Source organism: Pogona vitticeps, chromosome 2 (assembly GCF_051106095.1).
Source record: "Pogona vitticeps strain Pit_001003342236 chromosome 2, PviZW2.1, whole genome shotgun sequence".
NCBI lineage: Eukaryota > Metazoa > Chordata > Lepidosauria > Squamata > Agamidae > Pogona > Pogona vitticeps.
The window spans coordinates 54,686,064-54,707,238 of NC_135784.1; the positions used below are offsets into that span (position 1 = coordinate 54,686,064).

The window sequence follows — 21,175 nt, forward strand, 5'->3', positions numbered from 1 at the left end:
CTCCGATCACCTAATCTCTCAATGTAACCATCTCCCTGTAGTCTTTTCCATTATTTTACTGTGTACCTTTTCTGTATCGGTCATATCACCATAATAAATTTAATTTATTTATAAATAAATTACTAACATTACTAACAAGAATAGATTACAGTAGCCATTTGCTGTTGCACACCAAGTCATGTGACCTGACTCACAACAGCAAATGCCTACACTAATATCTTAACTTACATTAATTTGCCAACAAGATTTAACCTAGTGATGTCATGCCAACAAGCATTTTTATTCTTTATTTTATTTATTTATTTGATTTATAGCCTGCCCATCTGGTCTTGCGACCACTCTAGGCGTCTTCCAATACAGCATAAAACAGCAAATAAAAATAACACAAAGATTATTACATAACTGACTTCATATCAATTTACAAAACAGGAAAAAAAAGGAAAAATAAAAGAAAGAAAAAAGGATCAAGTATTGACTGGAGGGAAGGCCTGAATAAACATCCATGTTTTTAGTTGATTTTTAAAGCGTAGGGGCTGTGCGAATCTCCGGAGGGAGATTGTTCCAGAGGCGAGGAGCTACTGCCGAGAAGGCCTGATTTCGTGTTTTTTTCCTTCCGGGCCTCTCTTGGCATCAAGCTCCTCAGCCTCACCTCCTGATTCGCACGGGTGATCCGGGTAGACCTTGGTGGGAGTAGGTTCTCCACCAAATATCAAGGTCCTAAACCATTTAGGGCTTTATAAGTAAGCATTAGAACTTTGAAGTCCATGTGGAACTAAATGGGCAGCCAATGCAATGCGGCCAGAATAGAAGAAATATGCTGGTATTTTCTCGCTCTACTAAGGAGTCTGGCTGCCGCATTCTGCACCACCTGAAGTTTCTGCATCAACCTCGAGGGTAGCCCCATGTAGAGTGTGTTACAGTGGTCTAATCTTGAAATTATGAGTGCATGCATCAAGGTAGTGAGCGCCCCCAATATCGAGATAGGTTCACAGCTAGGTAATCTGCCAAAGATGGAAAAAGGTGGTGCAGACTACTGATGCCACCTGCGTTTCCATGGTAAGTGCCAGGTCCAGATGGATCCCCAAGCTGCAAACCCCATTCTTTGCGGCCAGGGTCACCCCCTCAAATGAGAGAGAGTCACCCAAGCCACCAACCACAGGGGCACCCACCCTCAGACCCTCCATCTTGCCTGGGTTCAGCCTCAGCCCATTTTCCTGCATCCATTGCAGTACGGTCCCCAGACAGCCTTGGAGGGACAGGACGGCATCACCTGTAGTTGGTGAGAAGGAGATGTAGAGCTGGGTGTCATCAGCATATTGATGACACGATGCCCCACACCCCCTGATGACCCCACCCAGTGGCCTCATATAGATATTAAACAGCATTGGGGAGATAATCGAACACTGTGGAACCCCGCAATTGAGACTCCACGGGGCCGAAAAATTCTCCCCAACCTGTACTCTCCAGGGACAATCCTCCAAGAAGGAACAGAGCCAGGCAAATGCCAAGCCACCAATTCCCCAGGAGGATACCGTGGTCGACGGTATCAAAGGCCACCGAGATGTCGAGGAGGACCAACAGAGATGTTTTACCCTGTCAGCCTCCCTCAACAAGTCATCGTACAGGGCGACCAATGCCATCTCTGTACCGTGGCATGGCCTGAAGCCCAACTGAAATGGTTCCAGGGCGTCTGTTTCATCCAAATGAGCCTGAAGCTGGTCAGCCACCACCCTCTCAACCACTTTGCTGATGAAAGAAGCATTGGCAACGGGCCTCTAATTTTCAATTTCGTCCGCCACCATATTAAGTTTCTTTCTTATGGGCCTAATGAATGTCTCCTTGAGGGCAAGTGGGAACCTGCCCTCAAGGAAAGACCCATTTATTATTGCAGTGACCCATTCTGTTGTTATCGGCCTGGCTGCTTTGATTAGAGAGGAAGTGGTGGCCCGACAGCGATGAAGCACTTTGTCCAGAGTATCTGGCGTCACAGGCTGAAATAGATAGAGAGTCACCACGCTGGACATCTCAGCTTGACTCACTGTATTCAAAAAAGGAGAAAGGTCCCAGCACATGGTCTCCACTTTAGATTTTAAAAATCGCTGCAAATTGGTCTGGTGAAAAACTAGGAGGAGGCCCGTCACTCAGACCAATTCCGGATAGGTCATGCACTTTACAGAATAACTCTGCATGCTGATTTGAGGCTTCGCTTATAACTAGTAGGATTTTGACTTGTAAAAATGGACACAGGCTGAGAGCATAACAAAAACAAACAAACAAAAAAACCTCAGACTCGATGTTTAATTGATATTTTGAGTTAAGCATGTGTAGTTTGATATATGTATTGTAAACACACTTAGTCTGACTCAGTAAATTTATGCTGTTATATTTTGAGAATCTGCTGCAGATATATGGGAGAAAGATAAGTAACATAACACCTTGTTCAACACCTTAGAAGCATAAGAACAAACACAGGTTTCAAGAAAAACAGACAATAAGATCTTGGCCAGTCTTTGCAGGCAAGGCAAAGAAAGATGTGATTCCTCACCCTTTGCTGGGAAGGACAAAATGTACAAGGACATGCTTCTTAAACATTACCTGCAATTTTGCCATCTGTTTTCCTACTTTGCACCTTCTGTTGCTGCTGTTCCATATTTTGGGGATTCCTGTACAATTTAGAATCTACAAGCATAACAAGTTCACTTGTCTCTCTAATGCCAGTAATGTACAAATAAATTCAATATGACTGTTGCACAACAGACCTTTGGAGACTCCCAATACTTGGTTCTCCATTCCAAGCACTGTCCATTTCCTACCCGACTTTTGATAAATCATCTCTACCTTTTTCTTTTAACAAACTACCAGTTCAGACGAGAACTGTTTTGTAATCTCACAATTGTAAAAGATTGTAGATTTTTGATGATATTGTTTGTCAAACGTTTAAAATGAGAGGGAAGGTGGAACATCTGTCGCTTTGTCACAAAAAAGTTCTCAGGTCCTTGGCATCTCCAAGAGATACCTGAAATCTGGGATTCCCGTTGCCAGTCACTGTAAATATATATATTATGTTAGACGAAACCATGTACTGCCACAGGATCTAGCAGCTTTCAATGGTCCAACATAATTGCCACTCTCAAAACACATTTTAAGGTTTGATAAGAGTGGTAGTTGCTTTACAGAAACCATCCTAATCTTTCTTTAAGAAGACTTTCTTTATTTTAAATAATTCTGTTTCAGTCATGCTTTCCACCAGTTTATTTTTCCTATTAAATGTGACTTTTTCTTTAGGAAACCAATTCTTATTTTCACCACTGCCTCCTATTAGTTTGCCATATATGCTTTTAATGTTTTTGCTCTCTGTGTGTGTTTAGTCGTTTAGTCATGTCCGACTCTTCGTGACCCCATGGACCAGAGCACGCCAGGCCCTCCTGTCTTCTACTGCCTCCCAGAGTTGTGTCAGGTTCATGTTGGTTGCTTTGCAGATACTGTCCAGCCATCTCATCCTCGGTCGTCCCCTTCTCCGCTTGCCATCACACCTTCCTAACATCAAGGTTTTTTCCAAGGACTCTTTTCTTCTCATGAGATGGCCAAAGTACTGGAGCCTCAGCTTCAGGACCTGTCCTTCCAGTGAGCACTCAGGGTTGATTTCCTTTAGAACTGATAGGTTTGTTCTCCTTGCAGTCCAGGGGATTCTCAAGAGCCTCCTACAGCACCACAATTCAAAGGCATCAATTCTTCGGCGGTCTGCTTTCTTTATGGTCCATCTCTCACTTCCATACATCACGACAGGAAAAACCATAGCTTTGACTATTCGGACTTTTGTTGGCAAGGTGATGTCTCTGCTTTTCAAGATGCTGTCAAGATTTGTCATCGCTTTCCTCCCAAGAAGAAGGCGTCTTTTAATTTCAGGGCTGCTGTCTCCATCTGCAGTGATCATGGAGCCCAGGAAGATAAAATTTGACACTGCCTCCATATCTTCCCCTTCTATTTCCCAGGAGGTGATGGGACCAGTGGCCATGATCTTAGTTTTTTGATGTTGAGTTTCAGACCGTTTTTTGCACTCTCCTCTTTCACTCTCGTTACAAGGTTCTTTAATTCCTCCTCACTTTCTGCCATCAGAGTGGTATCATCTGCATATCGGAGGTTGTTGATATTTCTTCCGGCAATCTTAATTCCGGCTTGGGTTTCTTCCAGTCCAGCCTTCCGCATGATGTATTCTGTATATAAGTTAAATAAGCTGGGGGACAATATACAGCCTTGCCGTACTCCTTTCCCAATTTTGAACCACTCAGTTGTTCCATGACCAGTTCTAACTGTTGCTTCCTGTCCCACATATAGGTTTCTCAGGAGACAGATAAAGTGGTGAGGCATTCCCATTTCTTTAAGAACTTGCCATAGTTTGCTGTGGTCCACACAGTCAAAGGCTTTCGCATAGTCAATGAAGCAGAAGTAAATATTTTTCTGGAACTCTGGCTTTCTCCATAATCCAGCGCAAGTTAGCAATTTGGTCTCGAGTTCCTCTACCTCTTCGGAATCCAGCTTGTACTTCTGGGAGTTCTTGGTCCACATACTGCTGAAGCTTGCCTTGCAGGATTTTGACCATAACCTTGCTAGCGTGCGAAATGAGTGCAATTGTACGGTAGTTGGAGCATTCTTTGGCACTGCCTTTGTTTGGGATTGGGATGTAGACTGATCTTTTCCAATCCTCTGGCCACTGTTGAGTTTTCCAAACTTACTGGCATATTGAATGTAGCACCTTAACAGCATCATCTTTCAAGATTTTAAATAGTTCAACTGGAATGCCATCACTTCCACTGGCCTTGTTGTTAGCCAGGCTTTCTAAGGCCCACTTGACTTCGCTCTCCAGGATGTCTGGCTCAAGGTCAGCAACTACATTGTCTGGGTTGTCCGGAATATCCACATCTTTCTGATATAATTCCTCTGTGTATTCTTGCCACCTCTTCTTGACATCTTCTGCTTCTGTTAGGTCCCTCCCATTTTTGTCTTTTATCATGTTCATCTTTGCGCAAAATGTTCCTCTAATATCTCCAATTTTCCTGAACAGATCTCTGGTCTTTCCTTTTCTGTTATTTTCCTCTATTTCTTTGCATTGTTCATTTAAGAAGGCCCTCTTGTCTCTCCTTGCTATTCTTTGGAAGTCTGCATTCAATTTTCTGTAGCTTTCCCTATCTCCCTTGCATTTTGCTTCCCTTCTCCTCTCTGCTATTTCTAAGGCCTCGTTGGACAGCCGCTTTGCTTTCTTGCATTTCCTTTTCTTTGGGATGGTTTTTGTTGCTGCCTCCTGGACAATGTTACGAGCCTCTATCCAAAGTTCTTCAGGCACTCTGTCCACCAAATCTAGTTCCTTAAATCTGTTCTTTACTTCCACTGTGTATTCATAAGGGATTTGGTTTAGATTATACCTGATTGGCCCAGTGGTTTTTGCTCTACATGGAAATAATCCTATTTGTGTTCATTTTAGTTTCAAAGACTATCTCCATGGGTATCCTCCCCCGGGAGTAAGATCCAGTGATCAACTGGGCTTACCGCTTGAGTGGATATATATATGGAGTTGTATAGTGACTGTGCTTTCTATTGCATTATTGATTTAATTCTCCATCTTTGATAAAAGTCCATTTTGAATCTGTGTTAATTTCATGCACTCTATAGTCAATGGGGTAGAACTTTTTTTTAAAGGGGCAGTTCGTAAATCGACGTAATTTTTTTCTGCTTTTGGATTAGTTGAGAGCAATTAATAACAGCTAGTCCTGAATTGTGCATTAATATTGAGATTTAACCAAGATACATCTTAATCATAATACCTGTTTTCATAGACCAATACAGTTTAGTGCATTTGGAAGTAGCCTCATGGGATATAATGTAGAGATAAAAGATATTGCTGCAGGAAGTGTGTGGAGCAAGGGGAATTAAATATATACACTTTCTGTTATCAAGTATGTGTCAGAGCACTATCTCAATGCAAATCAGTTCCTTACAACATTTTGCATATTGCATCCAGAAAACATATAATCTCAGCAAACATTAGTCTGAATGTACCAGCTTAAAATAAATATTCAGTAAATTATTTTGAATCAAGCACATGTCTGAGTAAGTGGGATTTGATAGCCAGCTTCTGTTGACACTACCGGTAGCATAAGAAAATCTATGCAAACCAGCGGAGGAATAATATCTCTTAATATCAAAGTAGGCACTTCAACTGAAATATACTGAGCACAGAGATCCTACTCTGAACATTTTAGAAAGTTCTGTTTGCTGTTGTTGTTTAAATCAGGAATGGGCAACTTATAGATACCATTTCAAAAGCACCAGGCAATTCATTAATTTAGATCAGAGGTCCACAATCTGTTGCCTGCTAGCCAGCAGAGCTCATGTAACCTTGCCACTCACCTTTTTCACCTTTTCCCTCTCTCCACGTACTCCCATGTTGATGGCTATGTGTGTGAGTAAGGAAAATAAATCAACTGTGTGGATTGGTATAGGAAATGTCTGACCTGCTTTTGCAAAAATAAATAAATAAATAAAAAGGTGGGAAAAGGAGAGTAAAAGGCCTGGTATTTTTGCAAAAAAATTGATAAAAAGTGCTTTATATACTAAACATTTCGAAAGGCTTTCGCCATGAAGGCTCCTCCAAGTTAGGGGTGAGGTTGCTGCTGAGGCAAAAGTGTTCTTCCTTCCTCAACAAAAAGCCAGTTGCTCTGACCCCTTTGCCTTGCTTGCTTTTAGCTTCTCCCACCCCCTCCAGCCAAGAATCTTCTCATGTATCTGAGACTGCAGGAGCTGGTGAGTCGCCTCTTGGGTTGGGAGGGAAGGAGTATTCTCTTAGCAGGGAAGCTTGTGAGATTTTGCTTCCTACATCTTCCTCCAGCCAAGTTCCCTTTCTCCTGCCTACTATTTTGCTTCTCATGATTGAGGCTTGGCTGGCAGGCAGTGATGTGTATTTGCACCCTGCATATAATCTGAAGCCAACTGAATGGCATATCCTCTGCTCCAGGTGGGAGGCTCTCCTTTAATTTGCTCTTTCTCTCTACCTGCCCTTTTTTTTTGGAGGGTCACCAAACTTTAAAGTATTAGCATGCATAGATTTAAACCTCAAGGCACTGTGTTTGTCAAGTAATAAATCTCATAGTAGTCAATGGATTTAGGATTGCAACTCTGCCATCTGGTAGGTCAGATTCTTCTTAGTCTGTGCATATGTCCCAATATTCCTGAGAATTATAGAGGCAGAAGTCTCTTCTCTTTGGCATCATCAAAATGAAAATCCCCATCTAACAGGAGTCAGGATGTGGTGGATTTGACAGGAAAGGGAAGAGTTAGACTGCTAAACCTATACTCATATTTTCATTTATTCAAGTATAATATTGAAACTCCTAAACTGCTGGTCTCTGAAAAATTCTGTAAGAAGATGTCTGCAAAAGAAATGGCTGTTTGAAAGAAACTAAAATTTGCAATGACCACTGTGTCTTTAATGACAAATGGACTATTGAGTACTTATTTGTTTTAAACTTGGATAAAGCAGTTTGTCTGAAATGTCTTGAAACTGTCTCAGTAATAAAGTACAGTGTCTAAAAGCATTTTGAATCCTGTCAGAAGCGCTACTACATATATCAAGGAGAGCTGAGAGTGAACAAAATAAAAATAGTTTTAAAAAGCATGTTGAAGAGAACCTGTCAACTGTTAGGACTGCCCATTTACTGATGGTGAATTTGTTTAAAAGTGTAAGGTTAAAGCAATGGAAGAAATGTGCCCTGCTAAGGTATAGTATCTTGTGTTAGTTGTGTCAGTTTTCTGCATCTATAACCACCAGGTATGTTGAAGAACTAAGAGAAGAGTTGCCTGTGTCATTGATTGTCAAAGCAAAAAGTTTTGATTTTGTATTCACGAAGGCTTTCACGGCCGGGATCTAACGGTTTAGGGCCTCGATATTTGGCGGAACGCCTACTCCCACCAAGTTCTACCCATGTCACTCGTGCGAGCCAGGAGGTGAGGCTGAGGAGCCTAACGCCGAGGGAGGCCCGGAAGGAAAAGACAAGAAACTGGGCCTTCTCGGCGGTGGCTCCTCGCCTCTGGAACAATCTACCTCCTGGGATTCGCAGGGCTCCCTCGCTGGGTATCTTTAAGAATCAATTAAAGACATGGTTATTTCGGCAGGCCTTTCCTCCAGACAATCCCTGATGATCCTCTTTCTTTCCTCTCTACTTGGTTTCTTCCCTTGTAAAGTTTTATTATTTATGCTCTTTTATATATGTATATCTTTATTATTTGATGATTGTGAGCCGCCTAGAGTGGTCCTGAGTTGGCTAGATAGGCGGGATATAAAGCAAACAAACAAACAAACAAACAAACAAATGAATAAATGAATAAACGAATAAACGAATAAATGAATAAATAAATAAATAATGGTTGTTGTGGGTTTTTCGTGCTCTTTGGCTGTGTTCTGAAAGTGGTTCTTCCTAACGTTTCGCCAGTCTCTGTGGCCGGCATCTTCAGAGGACAGCGCTCTGTTCTCTGAAGCACTCACCAGAGCACAGAGTGCTGTCCTCTGGAGATGCCAGCCACAGAGACTGGTGAAACATTAGGAAGAACAACCGTCAGAACACGGCCAAAGAGCCTAAAAAACCCACAACAACCAGTTTTGATTTTGTTTCCCTTTGGCATAGGAAGAGAACAATAACATGAGTTTGAAAGGCACAACAACTGCAGAAAAAGTATTCTGGAAGGTGTGTGATTCAGTAGAAAATCTTGATCTGAGTTTAAATAAATTGAAAAGCATCACAACTGATGATAGTGCAAGAAACACGGCGGGAAATAAAACTGGTGCAGTTGCAAGAATCTTCAGTGGCAAAGTGTGATGTGTATTGTTATATCCAGAATTAATTACATCAGCCAACATGATCTCAATTCATCGTCATTTTCAAAATTTTCTCTCAGAGACAAATGCAGAATATGAAGATGCATTGTGCCATATAGAAGTCAGGTGGCTTAGCAGAGGTAAAGTCCTCAAATATTTTTTTTCCAATCTTTGTCCTTAAGTTGATGTCTTTCTCAAGGAGGAAGGAAAAGATCAAGAAGCGCTTTCTAACCCTGGATGGACTTTTGCTTTTGCTTTCTTAACTGGTATCACAGAGCACCTGCACACACTGAATCTAAAGTTGCAGGAAAAAGCTTGTGTGTGACACATAATCTGAACTGAAGGTTTTTGAAGCAAAACAAAGCATTTTTATGAAGCAAGTTAGTAAATGTAATTTTTCAGACTTGTCATGCTGCAATGAACTAAAGTCTGAGAAGGATAGGAATTGACAATTTCATGTTGAAAGACACATTAAAATGCTGAACCTATTGCAGGTGGAGTTCCAGACCAGATTCACTGATTGCTGTAAATAAGAATGTTTCGGAATCCATCCAGTGTAGCACCAGAAGATACAAGTAACTTTTTTTTCAGATGGAGCTAATTAATTTGCAAGCCAGTAATCATGTCTGAGACATTTACAAAGAAAAGAGTCTGTTAGATTTCTCTAATTGTCTACCTGATATATTTATCAACCTAAAGAAATTTGCTGCAGGCATATTCACAGTCTTTGGCACCATGCCCATCAGTGAACAAACTTTTTCGAAGAAAAAAATTGTGAAATCCTAATGTATGTCAACATGCCAAGATTTCCAGATGAAGTTTTACATGACATTTTAAGGTTGCCTGTCACAAACCTTGACTTGAACATGAGTGCCTTGGCTAACAGAAAACAGCCACAAAAATCACACACATTTGGTAAGCATGTATTAGCTAGATAAAAAGATTCCACAGTAAACTATGGTTCCATAGTGGATTCTGTTCAGGTTAACATTTCTTCATTGACATCTGATTTTTTTCCTTTTGATCTAAATTGGCAGGTTAATAATTTTGTTACATTTTGTTTTAAGATATGGTCTAGGCATCTGGCCCAGAAGGTTGGGGATCCCTGGTTTAGATTCTGGTAAGAATAATCTCTTGTTCACCTAGTAGACTCTAGAAGAGAAAGTGAGGAAATAGAAATAAAAAGTGGAACAACTTGGAGAAAGAGGTTAAAGGGAAGGCCTGGCCACTGTTTGCTCTGAATCTGCTCATCAGTGGTTTCAGCTATTTCCTGTGGCAAGCATGTAGTCCACAACATGCCACAGTTGAGTGAGTGTGTCCCGCAATCAAACTATGAACACAAACTACGAACACTTCTGATATTTCCCTGGAGGTCTGTGTGCTCAAGTGTCAGCTTATCTGACCTGACAGAGAGTTGGATCCAATTTCCTACCATGCACTATCAGCCTATAAATGAAAAAAAATGTGTTAAATCCAGTGTATGCTCATAATTTAACCCTTTTAAAATATTTATAGTTTTGCCTGGCAAATATTGATGTTCTCAATCCTGTATGCAGCTCCAAAACCTTAGCATTAGGTCACAGGAGATCTCTATACCACTAATGACTAAGCACATCAACTGTGTTACAGTCTTCAGGTCTCCTTATAATCAGAGATATGATTGCTTGTTTTACTGATAAGGAACTGAGATGGAGAAAGGTACAATACCCAATGACTGAAATCATGTTGCTAAGTGTAATAACTTGCAACCGGTTTCATTTTTGTTTTCGTATTCCTATATTTAAAAAACAATGCATCAAAGTGTCAAAGAAATGATTCTTTCTCCATGGGGATTGGTAACAGAAAAATTTTTGGGAACCACTGATGTTTTGCAAGAAATGGGCAAAGTTTCTGCATTGCTAATGCATCATTTCAGCGGCATTCTATGAATTCAGATGATCTTTTACCTCTTCTGGGAAAAACAAAAGAAATTCATCCTGAATTACATACACACTGTGCTTCTCCAGGTTGCAGTAGGATGGTTAACCACATTCTCCAGAGTGGTCTTTGTTTTGCATTCAAAATTGCTCTCTTCCTTCTTCTGTCGGTCTTTGAATTAGAGTTTGGGATTTGAAAAATGAGCGTGTCATCAGACTTTTAAGAGTGTGCTTTGCTTTTCCTTCCCATTCAAACACAAAGGTTGTCCCCATCCAAAAAAAATATTTTAGGTTTCTTGGAGGGTTTTCTTTTCTTTTCTTTTCTTAAGTGAAGTTTTATAATGATCTAAAATGTTCATAGTGAAAATGTTGTGAATTTAGGAGGAATAAATTAAAAGGGGTGGAAGGAATTCTTATCATATTTGCAGATGACATAAGATTGGGCGTAATAGCTAATGCCCAGGAAGAAAGAAAATTCAAAATCAACTTGATAGACTTGAGCACTGGACTGAAAACAGCAGAATGAAATTTAATAGGGATAAGTGCAGAGTTCTACATGTAAGGGAAAAAACCACACCAAAATACACAAATTAAGATGGGGGATATTATGAGTGAGAAAAACCTTGGAACTGCGGTAGATCACAAACTGAATTTGAGGCAACAATATGATGCAGCTGTGGAAAAGGCAAATACTATGTTATATTGCTTTTACAGCATTAACAGAATGTGAGGAAAGCCTGAAAGAATTGGGCATGTTTAACCTTGAGAAAAGAAGGTGGAGGAGAGAAATGATAGCACTTTTCAAACAAAGGTTGTCATACACGGGAGGGGCAGGATCTGTTCTTGATCATCCCAGAGTGCACGGCATGTAAACTGACCTCAAGTTGTAGGATGCCGGATTCTGCTTGAATATTAGGGAAAAAATTGCTAATTTTTACAGCTCTATGACAATGGAAGCAGTTACCTTTTAGAGGTAGTGAATACTTCAGTGTTGGGTGTGTTCAAGAGAAAATTAGACAACCATCTGTCAGATATATTTAGATTTGGACTCCTATCTTGAGCTGAAGGTTGGACTCAATGGCCTTATAAGCCCCTTCCAATTCCGTTATTCTAGGATTCCAGGATTATGTTTTTGTGGGGGAGTTTCCTTTTGAGAAAAGACTGATCTTCAAAAGTGAGAGCAAAAGGAGGGCCCCATAGTTAAGCATGGAAAAAGATTTCAGTGGTGTCAAGATTCTCATTGAAATAATATATTGCTTGTTGCAACACAGCAGCCCCATTATTTTATTTATTTATTTACAATATTTTTTAGCCGCACCATTGCCAATGGCTTGAAGTGATAAGCCTGAATCCTTGTAGGACTCAAAGGTTATTAGTACAAGACTCTCCATGGAAACCTCAACCCTTGGTTTCCACCTCATGTGGAATTCTCTTAGGTAAAGGTAAAGGTTCCCCTTGACAATTTTTGTCCAGTCATGTCTGACTCTAGGGGGCGGCGCTCATCCCGCTCTTCAAGCCACAGAGCCAGTGTTTTGTCCAAAGACAATCTTTCCGTGGTCACATGGCCAGTGTGATTTAGACATGGAACACTGTTTACCTTCCCACCGAGGTGGTCCCTATTTATCTACTCGCATTTGCATGCTTTCGAACCGCTAGGTTGGCGGGAGCTGGGACAAGCGACGGGTGCTCATTCCGTTGCGTGGATTCGATCTTACAACTGCCGGATCTTCTGACCCTGCAGCACAGGCTTCTGCGGTTTAGCCCACAGCGCCACCACGTCCCTCTTAGGCGTTCATTAATTGAATGCAGAGATCTGTAGTGGAGAGTGTTAAATGTGTTCCTCTAAATTCAAGCTATAGCACTCATATGATTGGCCTTCTCATGGTTCCCAATCATATACTGTAAGTTTGGTGTGAACATGCTTTTGGCCTCTACTGTAGATCTTTCTGTTAAACATGCAAATATCTGACAGACGCCTGTGTGGGGAAGGAATATGGAGCTTCCATGTAACCTGATATGCCCACCACCTATTGAGGCCTACGAAGATGTATAACTCCTAAACAGGACAAAATTCTTGCTCAGATGTGGGAATCTTCTAATAATCCCCATTTGAGATTGGTATGAGTGGATATGGAGTTTAACATACTGAAGTAAACTGACGTTTTGTAAATGAGATGAAGGAGAACAGATATCTAACAGAAAATATGATTCTGTTTATTAATCATTGAAACATAAATCATACACACACACACACACTTGTGCATTGTTTTCACTTCTAGAATATTGTATTTAGCATTGTGAGATTATGAGTTACCTGGTAATAAATCATTTTCTTAAAAATGAGGGGAAAAGATTCTCACCGATAGGGTTCCTTTCATGCCTTCCAAGAATAACTATAACACAAGCACACCCTTCCTTGGTAATTTGCATGCTTGCGAGTCTTCTGGTATTGTCAGAGAAATAAAATACCAAAGAAATGATATGTATGTTTTAAAAAGAAATGAGTGCAATTGAAGTATATGCACATGTATTCTTCATTCAGTTGAGGAAATGTGTGCAATACATGTAGGCATCTTCAGTCTTGAGAGACTGTGGTAACATGCTCTGAATAGAGGTCTTGGAACAGCATCTGGTGTGGCTAAGAAGGCTAACTGAAGAGTGACAATCCCTTGCACACTGAAGACAAATACAATCTGTCCCCTGTCCATCTCCCTGATTTGGCTGGTTTCGGGACTGCCTCTTTGCCTCAGCCTGCTGAACAAGTATCTCTTCAAACTGGGAGAGGCCATGCTGCACTGCCTGCCTCCAGGCTGAATGTTCTGATATTAAACTTTCCCATCTGTTGAGGTTCATTCCTAAGGCCTTCAAATCCTGCTTGCAGATATCCTTGTATCACAGCAGTTGTCTCCCTCTGGGGCACTTTCCCTGCACTAATTCTCCATACAGAAGATATTTTGGAATCTGACCATCAGACATTCTCATGACATTCTCATGGCAATGCATATACTTTGGGAAAAGATATTCCTACATAAATGTGTATGTCATGGAAAATGCATGTTCGAAACATGGTCTTGTGGCTAGATGCAGAGAAGGGATGGGATAGGAATATAGATGGAATTGGAGCGACACACCAAAATTAAGACTGATAATTTTTCAGTCATATTCACAACTTAGTAGTAAAGCATATGTTCTGTACATAGAGGGTTTCTTCATGTTCACTCCGGATTTCAAAACAAAACAGAAGAAAACAATATCAGAAGCTCATTGTCAGTCAGCGCAATGAAGCAAATAGACCACTTCTTGGGGCTCTTTTAACTTTGAGCTTATATGTATCACCACCAAAAATGTGTGAATCTATCAGATCTGAATTTTGAGGAATTTGGTAAATTTTGATCAAAATGAACTGGAAACCAGATCCTCACATATGCCAAACAATGTCTTGTTAGTGCTCCTCAGTGATCTTGTCTCTGTAGTTGAAATGAGTTGACTTACTATCATGAGTTTCATGTGTTAAGAACTAAAACCAGGAAAGAGGAGAATCCTCTTTAACATGTTGATAAGGTTCATCACTGTTCCTTTTATTGCAAGTATCCTAAATAATTTGGTGTGATCAGAAATGTGTCAAAGTGTTATTTGTCCTCAAACTAGGGCAAGTCCCTTTAGCATTGGAATAATTCTTTTCATCAGCAGCTTTCTTCTCTGTTTGTTTGTTTGTGTATGTCTGTTTCCTTAAATGTGTAGGACAGGAGAGAATTGGAAAGGACTCCCATTATGAGCAGGAAGGGAGAGTTCAGTTTGTGATTGATGCTGTCTATGCCATGGCTCACGCACTCCACCAAATGAACAAGGATCTGTGCAATGATTATTCTGGTGTCTGCCCAGAAATGGAGCACGCAGGGGGCAAGAAACTATTGAAATACATCCGCAGTATTAACTTTAACGGTGAGTCCACAAGCATCCATTTCCTTTTGATTACTTCTGTTAGAATGACTGTTCCTCAATTCCAATGGACAATCAAACTTGTTGATAATTTTGGTTGCTTCTTTCTGGAGCTTTCCCATCTCTACAATGCCCTGACAAACAGAACTATATAAAGTGACTTAAAACAGTCATAGCAAAAATTGAAAAAGGCCCATTCAAAAATTCCATAAAGTATTAAAATTCTTCATGAAGGTGTCTTACCAGGTAGGCTTTTCCTTAGTGACTGACTGTCTAGGAGACAATAAATTGGTTTATATTTTGTTGCTTCTAAATCAGTTTTTTAGTGATGCCTTTAGCTAACATATAATGTTATTAGTTCTTTAATACTTGGATAATTTATTGTTTTTAGCTTTTAACATAGTGTTTTTTATTATGTAAGCCCCCCCCCCCGGTTCCTTTTTAAGGAGAAAGGTGGGTTAAAAATGTTTTAAATAAATATCTGAAATCAATGGCAAGAAAGTGAATATATGTTAAAACTAGTTTAGAGTAAAGAAGTTTTATGATCAGCCAAGTTACAATTTTGAGTGTACAATGAGGAAGATAAATATTGACATAGGTTTGATAGAGCATTCAGGCAACCATATCACCTTGCAGCCATCTGTAAGACACAGTCAGTTTTGCTGAAGTCATCTCACAGCCGTCACTGTTATAGAGAAACTGCATCGATAGCCCAGTTTGCAATCAAGCAGATGGACTGTAAAATTTATAGGGTCCTACTAATGTGTAGCTATGTCATTGCATCAAGTCGTGAATGGCACACATCAACATTGAGATGAAATTAGTGATGGATATAGTCCTGCAGTCATCAACCATTGTGTGCCTTTCTTGTTATGCTGTCCCCCTAAATCAGTAGAACTTTCTTACCTTGAGCAGTGTCATAGTTCTCGCAGTGCCTATAGATACACTATAAGTTACTGAAGTAATTACTGTGCTTCCAATCATTTTGCATCATATTGTGTCTTGTCTCTGACAGGCCTATTACAAAACACATTATGAAGTTATTCTGAATCCTCTCTAACTTGCAGTAAAGAGAAATTATGGGAGACGTTCTGTAGTAATGGCACAATCCCCACTGGTAACCATTTCAGGCTCAGACAATCCTATGAAACATCTAGATAACAAGCCGATAGAACTAAAATGTCATGACACAGCAGTATTTAGGCCGTACTGTAGCACAGAGTAGATTAGAGATGGGGAGGATGCAGCTTTCTGGATGTTGCTAAACCAACCCTTATCATTACAGTTAGTAGTGAGGGATGATGGGAGATGCCATATGCTCCAACGTCCTTGCTCTATGATGGTTCAAATTTCTTGATGTTTCTCATCAACTAATGTGAATAACTTCTCACACCCCTGGGGAGATATTTAGAAATGTAGCTGGAGCCCCTCGTATCTCTTAGTCAGGTCAGCCCTGTTCTAGCAGAAAATGTTGCACTTGTCCACTGATGGTGCCACTAAAGAAAAAAACAACTGTTTCCTTTTGATGTAATTCATTTTTTTTCCTCTATACCTGTAGCTTTTTAGCCATTTAGGGTGATTTTGATAGCTCTCAATTGATTAGATGTCCAAATGTACAGGACAGCTAAACAGATATCCACTTCTATCTAGACACCAATTAGTGAACAGTCCCAGATTTTTACCCCAATTGTTTGGTGTATATGTATTTTCTGTAAAGATGTTGGAATCCAAAGGTTGAAGGGAAGATAGACAGATGGAAAGATTAAGAACAGCTTTCCTCCCGTTTTCTTTGTTGCTTTTTCATTTCAGGAGCACATTAGTTACTACAATAAGAATGTATTTTGGAGGAAGAAGCTGTTTCTGAATACTAGTCAAGATTTACTAGACAAAAGCTGTATGTTGATAGCAGTGTTCCTTTGAAGCAGATGGGATGTGCTTTGAGGGTGGAGTGGATAATGAATTAGAAGTTTCGTTCATAGCACTCATTTTCTCTGAGGAACCCTACTGTGTGATGGAATGGATCACTCCAATATATTCTGCTCTGTATATGACTCAGGATAGAAACAAGGCTGGTTTTTAGTTTATTTTTGGCTAGAAGGAATGGTGGGGATTGTGATAATTGATTAAAAAATGACAAGAGGACTGGGATATTATCAGTGCCCATTCAAATGGTGTGGTAATGTGAGGTTGCCATCTGAGACTCTGGCCTAAAAACTCTTCAACCTCCATAGAACTAACAAAGCAAATCTTGTAAAGTGTTGGCCTTCTTCTCTCTTTCCTTTTGCTTAACTTCCTTCCTCAGGCAGTGCTGGCACTCCAGTGATGTTTAATAAGAATGGTGATGCACCAGGACGTTATGACATATTTCAATACCAAATAACAAACACCACCACCCCAGGCTACCATTTGATTGGCCAATGGACAGATGACCTACAACTCAATGTAAGTCTATTTAATCTACACTTTCATCAGTGCCAAAGAAATATTGACCTCTTTTGTGTGTGTAACATTCTCTGTTAGAGTGAAAGAAGAGATTCAGCTGTGTGAAAACCTAATATATCTTACTTATTCCCAGTGTAATTTTGGAATCTGTGTAAAAGAGTGTAAAGTATCACCAGTTGGTGAGATTACTGAGTTTTTTGCAGGGTCAAAGCTAATGCATTTATTATACTAAAAGACTTTGAAGATCACAGAGAAATGATGAAATGTGTTGTCGTATGCAAACGTTTATGCTTACCCGTCATTCGCTTTGCTTTCCATAGGCTCCTCTGCATTTACTTGTTGCCACCATGGCTGCCAGTCTGGCTATTATGCTTAAAATTTTCCAGCTCTCTAATTTGTCTCCTGCAGGTGTTCAAAAACAACAACATGGCTGATGCCTAGCCCTTGTAAGGTATCTTCTTTCCATAAGGTATAAACATGCTGAAAGATGAACCACTTGCACACAACCTTTTATTAGGGGTCTGTGAATGAGCAGAACAAGAAGTTGTTGAGGTTCTCCAGTTTCCTCAGAAACCAACATTCTTCCTCCTTGAGATATCTATTTGGTTTGTTTTTTTCCTCTCCTTTGTGTATTTTGGGGGAGTTTTAAGATTGAAGTATACACATTTTTCATGCACATTTTCCAAACATATGTGTTTATCAAACACATTTTGGATTTCATCAATTATATTTGTGTGTACATAGACTGGAACAGTTACGGAGCCAGTCACAGTCATGTTAGTAAACAACATGGAAGAGAGAAATCTAATTTTTATTTGGGTTTAGATGATCCCTTAAGCCCTATTCAGATGTTCAAAAAGAGCGACTTTGAAAGTGTGACCGGGGAGATTGTTCCAGGCTGCTCTCTGACGGTCCTTTTCTCCACAGGGAGAGGTACTTTCTGAAGAGAATAAGTTCTGTGATATGTGCAGTTTCTCCACATGATTGGGAACCCTAGAAATCATTGGCATAGAGAGGCTTTGTGTGTAGCTGGCCATCTCTTCTTCAGACTGTCCTTCATGTGAAGCCAGTGATTCTCTTCTTCAGGCTGTCCTTCATCTGAAGACAATGTCAAATAGGAGATGAGGGAGAAGTCTCTTCCTGTCCGTACTTTCAAATCAACCTTTTCTGAATGAGACTTTCCTGATCCATTTGCTTGCTGCTGCTCTTACACCACACAGCAAATATCTGAAGATGTGGGCACCTCTGATATCTTGCTTAAACAAATTATTTGTCCCAGAGGTGATTCTTAGCAAGTACACAATCACATTTTAGAATATTGTGAAATCAACCGAAAATGTGTTGAATTGGTGGAAAGTCAAATGGAGGGAAAGGATTTGGCCCAGTATTTTCACTTATTGTAATTCATGTAGGAATGATACATTTGAAATGCTGTCACCAAGAATTCTGAAGACCAAGCAAGTTTGGAAATACCTTTCTTCATCTCTGTCTCCAAACAAGGAAGTTGGAGGGAAGGGAAAGATCACTACACTATCATTTTTGGAGCAACTGTGTCAATATGAAAATATGGAGAAGGGTTTGTTGTAGTAAAGGAAGCTCCAGCTCCATGTGTATTTGCAAGAGAGTAAGTATGAAGAACTCAATGGGACTGAATTTTGAATAAACCTCATGGAATTAGGCTAGAACTATCCTCATGACTAATCTGGAACAAAAGCTGAGGTCCCTTATAGTAACAATTTTAAAAACTGTTGTGCTGTTTTGAAATAATAGTCGAACAGATATCTTATTTGAGGTATATTGGCCAGAATTCAATTTACAGCATGGTGGGATGAAATACTATTCCTTCAGAAAGATTTGGAGAAACCATATTCCTGTATTCGTGAAGGCTTTCACGGCCAGGATCTTATGGTTGTTGTGGGTTTTTCGGGCTCTTTGGACGTGTTCTGGAGGTTGTTCTTCCTAACGTTTTGCCAGTCTCTGTGGCCGGCATCTTCAGAGGACAGCAACCTGTGCTCACTCTGGTCACAGAGTGCTGTCCTCTGAAGATGCCGGCCACAAAGACTGATGAAACGTTAGGAAGAACAACCTTCAGAACATGGCCAAAGAGCCCGAAAAACCCACAACAACCAAACAATTTCCTTCCTAAATATGCTGAAAGAAAATATTGCTTCCTTCAAAAATATGGTCCTTTAACACTCCTTTCTAGCCCTCATAATAACCCTACCTCTCTGCTGTCTCCATGCCTAATCCAGAATCAAAACCTTGTCCAGTTACTTCCCTGTTTGTAGGATGTATGATTGACTTATATTAAAATTGCTCAAATCACATATTCAGTATGGCTAGAAAGCAACCAATATTTGAGGTCTGAAATCTGACTTGACATCTGGTAGTAAGAAGGCATTGGGCTTGTCATTGAGTAAAAAGAAAAAGAGGGAGAGAATAGATGATGGTGAAATAAGGAGCACGATCATCTTTGTGTTTTAATTTTGCCTTGTTCAGTTCACCACGATGGCAGGAAAATGCTTCCTTTGGATAGGCAGAGCTCTGCAGAGTTTGTCTGCCAGTATGTGACTTTAGCTGTCACATTGAAATTCAAGGCAGAGCGTTGTGTTGAGACACACATGTTTCTTAATATAGAACCGCACAGATTGAGAAATGACTGTTATGCACCACTTGCTGTCCCCGAAGGAGCTTGGTTCAGGTGAGGATATTGAGCAAGGAGATGAGTGGGTGAGAAAGTTCATACATATGCACAGAAACGGAAAGCAATAACAACAGTAGTAATTTAGCAATAATTTTTTTCCCTAAGGAGTTTCTTTTATTGACAGAAACTATCCTGATTCCCAAGCAATAATCTCATTGCTATATCCCATATAATGAACTAAACTCTTCTTGTTCCTCTTGGAGCTTGCCTGTTTTCATGGCTTTTATGATTCCAGAGATGGTGTCTGTAAAGAATGAAGCTATGTTGCATCCAAACTACATTGTGAGGTATTAAGCCAGGAAGCACTTTTCCTTGCTGCACACCTGTCCTCATTTATTTAATCTTGAATGATCAGGAAATGATCTGTACATCTGGTTTCTCTTTAACTGACCAAAGGATTCCAACTTTCTGGTTTTGATTTGTTATGGACTTTAGGTCTTTATTCATTTGCCATCACACTTCTTCATTGCCCTTGTATTTAGTACTTCACTCATTCTTAGCACCCTGCAATAAATCTGCATTTCAGATGTTTTTTTCTCTCTCTTTTTCCTTCTCGTCATCGTCGTTGTTTAGTCGTTTAGTCGTGTCCGACTCTTCGTGACCCCATGGACCAGAGCACGCCAGGCCCTCCTGTCTTCCACTGCCTCCCGGAGGTCTGTCAATTTCATGTTGGTTGCTTCGCAGACACTGTCCAAACATCTCATCCTTGGTCGTCCCCTTCTCCTCTTGCCATCACACTCAACATCAAGGTTTTTTCCAAGGAGTCTTCTCTTCTCATGAGATGGCCAGAGTACTGGAGCCTCAGCTTCAGGATCTGTCCTTCCAGTGAGCACCCAGTGATTTCCTTTAGAATTGATAGGTTTGTTCTCTTTGCAGTCCAGGGGATTCTCAAGAGCCTCCTCCAGCACCACAATTCAAAGGCATCAATTCTTCGGCGGTCTGCTTTCTTTATGGTCCAGCTCTCACTTCCATACATCACTACTGGAAAAGCCATAGCTTTGACTATTCGAACTTTTGTTGGCAAGGTGATGTCTCTGCTTTTTAAGATGCTGTCAAGATTTGTCATCGCTTTCCTCCCAAGAAGCAGGCGTCTTTTAATTTCGTGGCTGCTGTTTCCATCTACAGTGATCATGGAGCCCAGGAAGATAAAATCTGACCCTGCCTCCATATCTTCCCCTTCTATTTGCCAGGAGGTGATGGGACCAGTGGCCATGATCTTAGTTTTTTTGATGTTGAGTTTCAGACCGTTTTTTGCACTCTCCTCTTTTACCCTCATTACAAGGTTCTTTAATTTCTTCTCACTTTCTG

General features: G+C 40.4%; 1 protein-coding gene across 4 annotated transcripts in view; it reads left to right on the top strand.

The window, feature by feature from the left end:
* Positions 1-21,175, top strand: part of GRM7 (glutamate metabotropic receptor 7) — a 568,639-nt gene that overhangs the window by 391,604 nt on the left and 155,860 nt on the right. For 3 of the 4 annotated variants that reach the window (XM_072989462.2, XM_020791423.3, XM_020791424.3), the window contains exons 6-7: positions 14,524-14,724; positions 17,024-17,163. In XM_072989462.2, the coding sequence (XP_072845563.2) occupies positions 14,524-14,724; positions 17,024-17,163 (341 nt within the window). Of the gene's footprint in view, positions 1-14,523; positions 14,725-17,023; positions 17,164-17,571; positions 17,690-21,175 lie in introns of those variants that run through there. The other variant, XM_072989463.2, reaches the window with a different exon arrangement.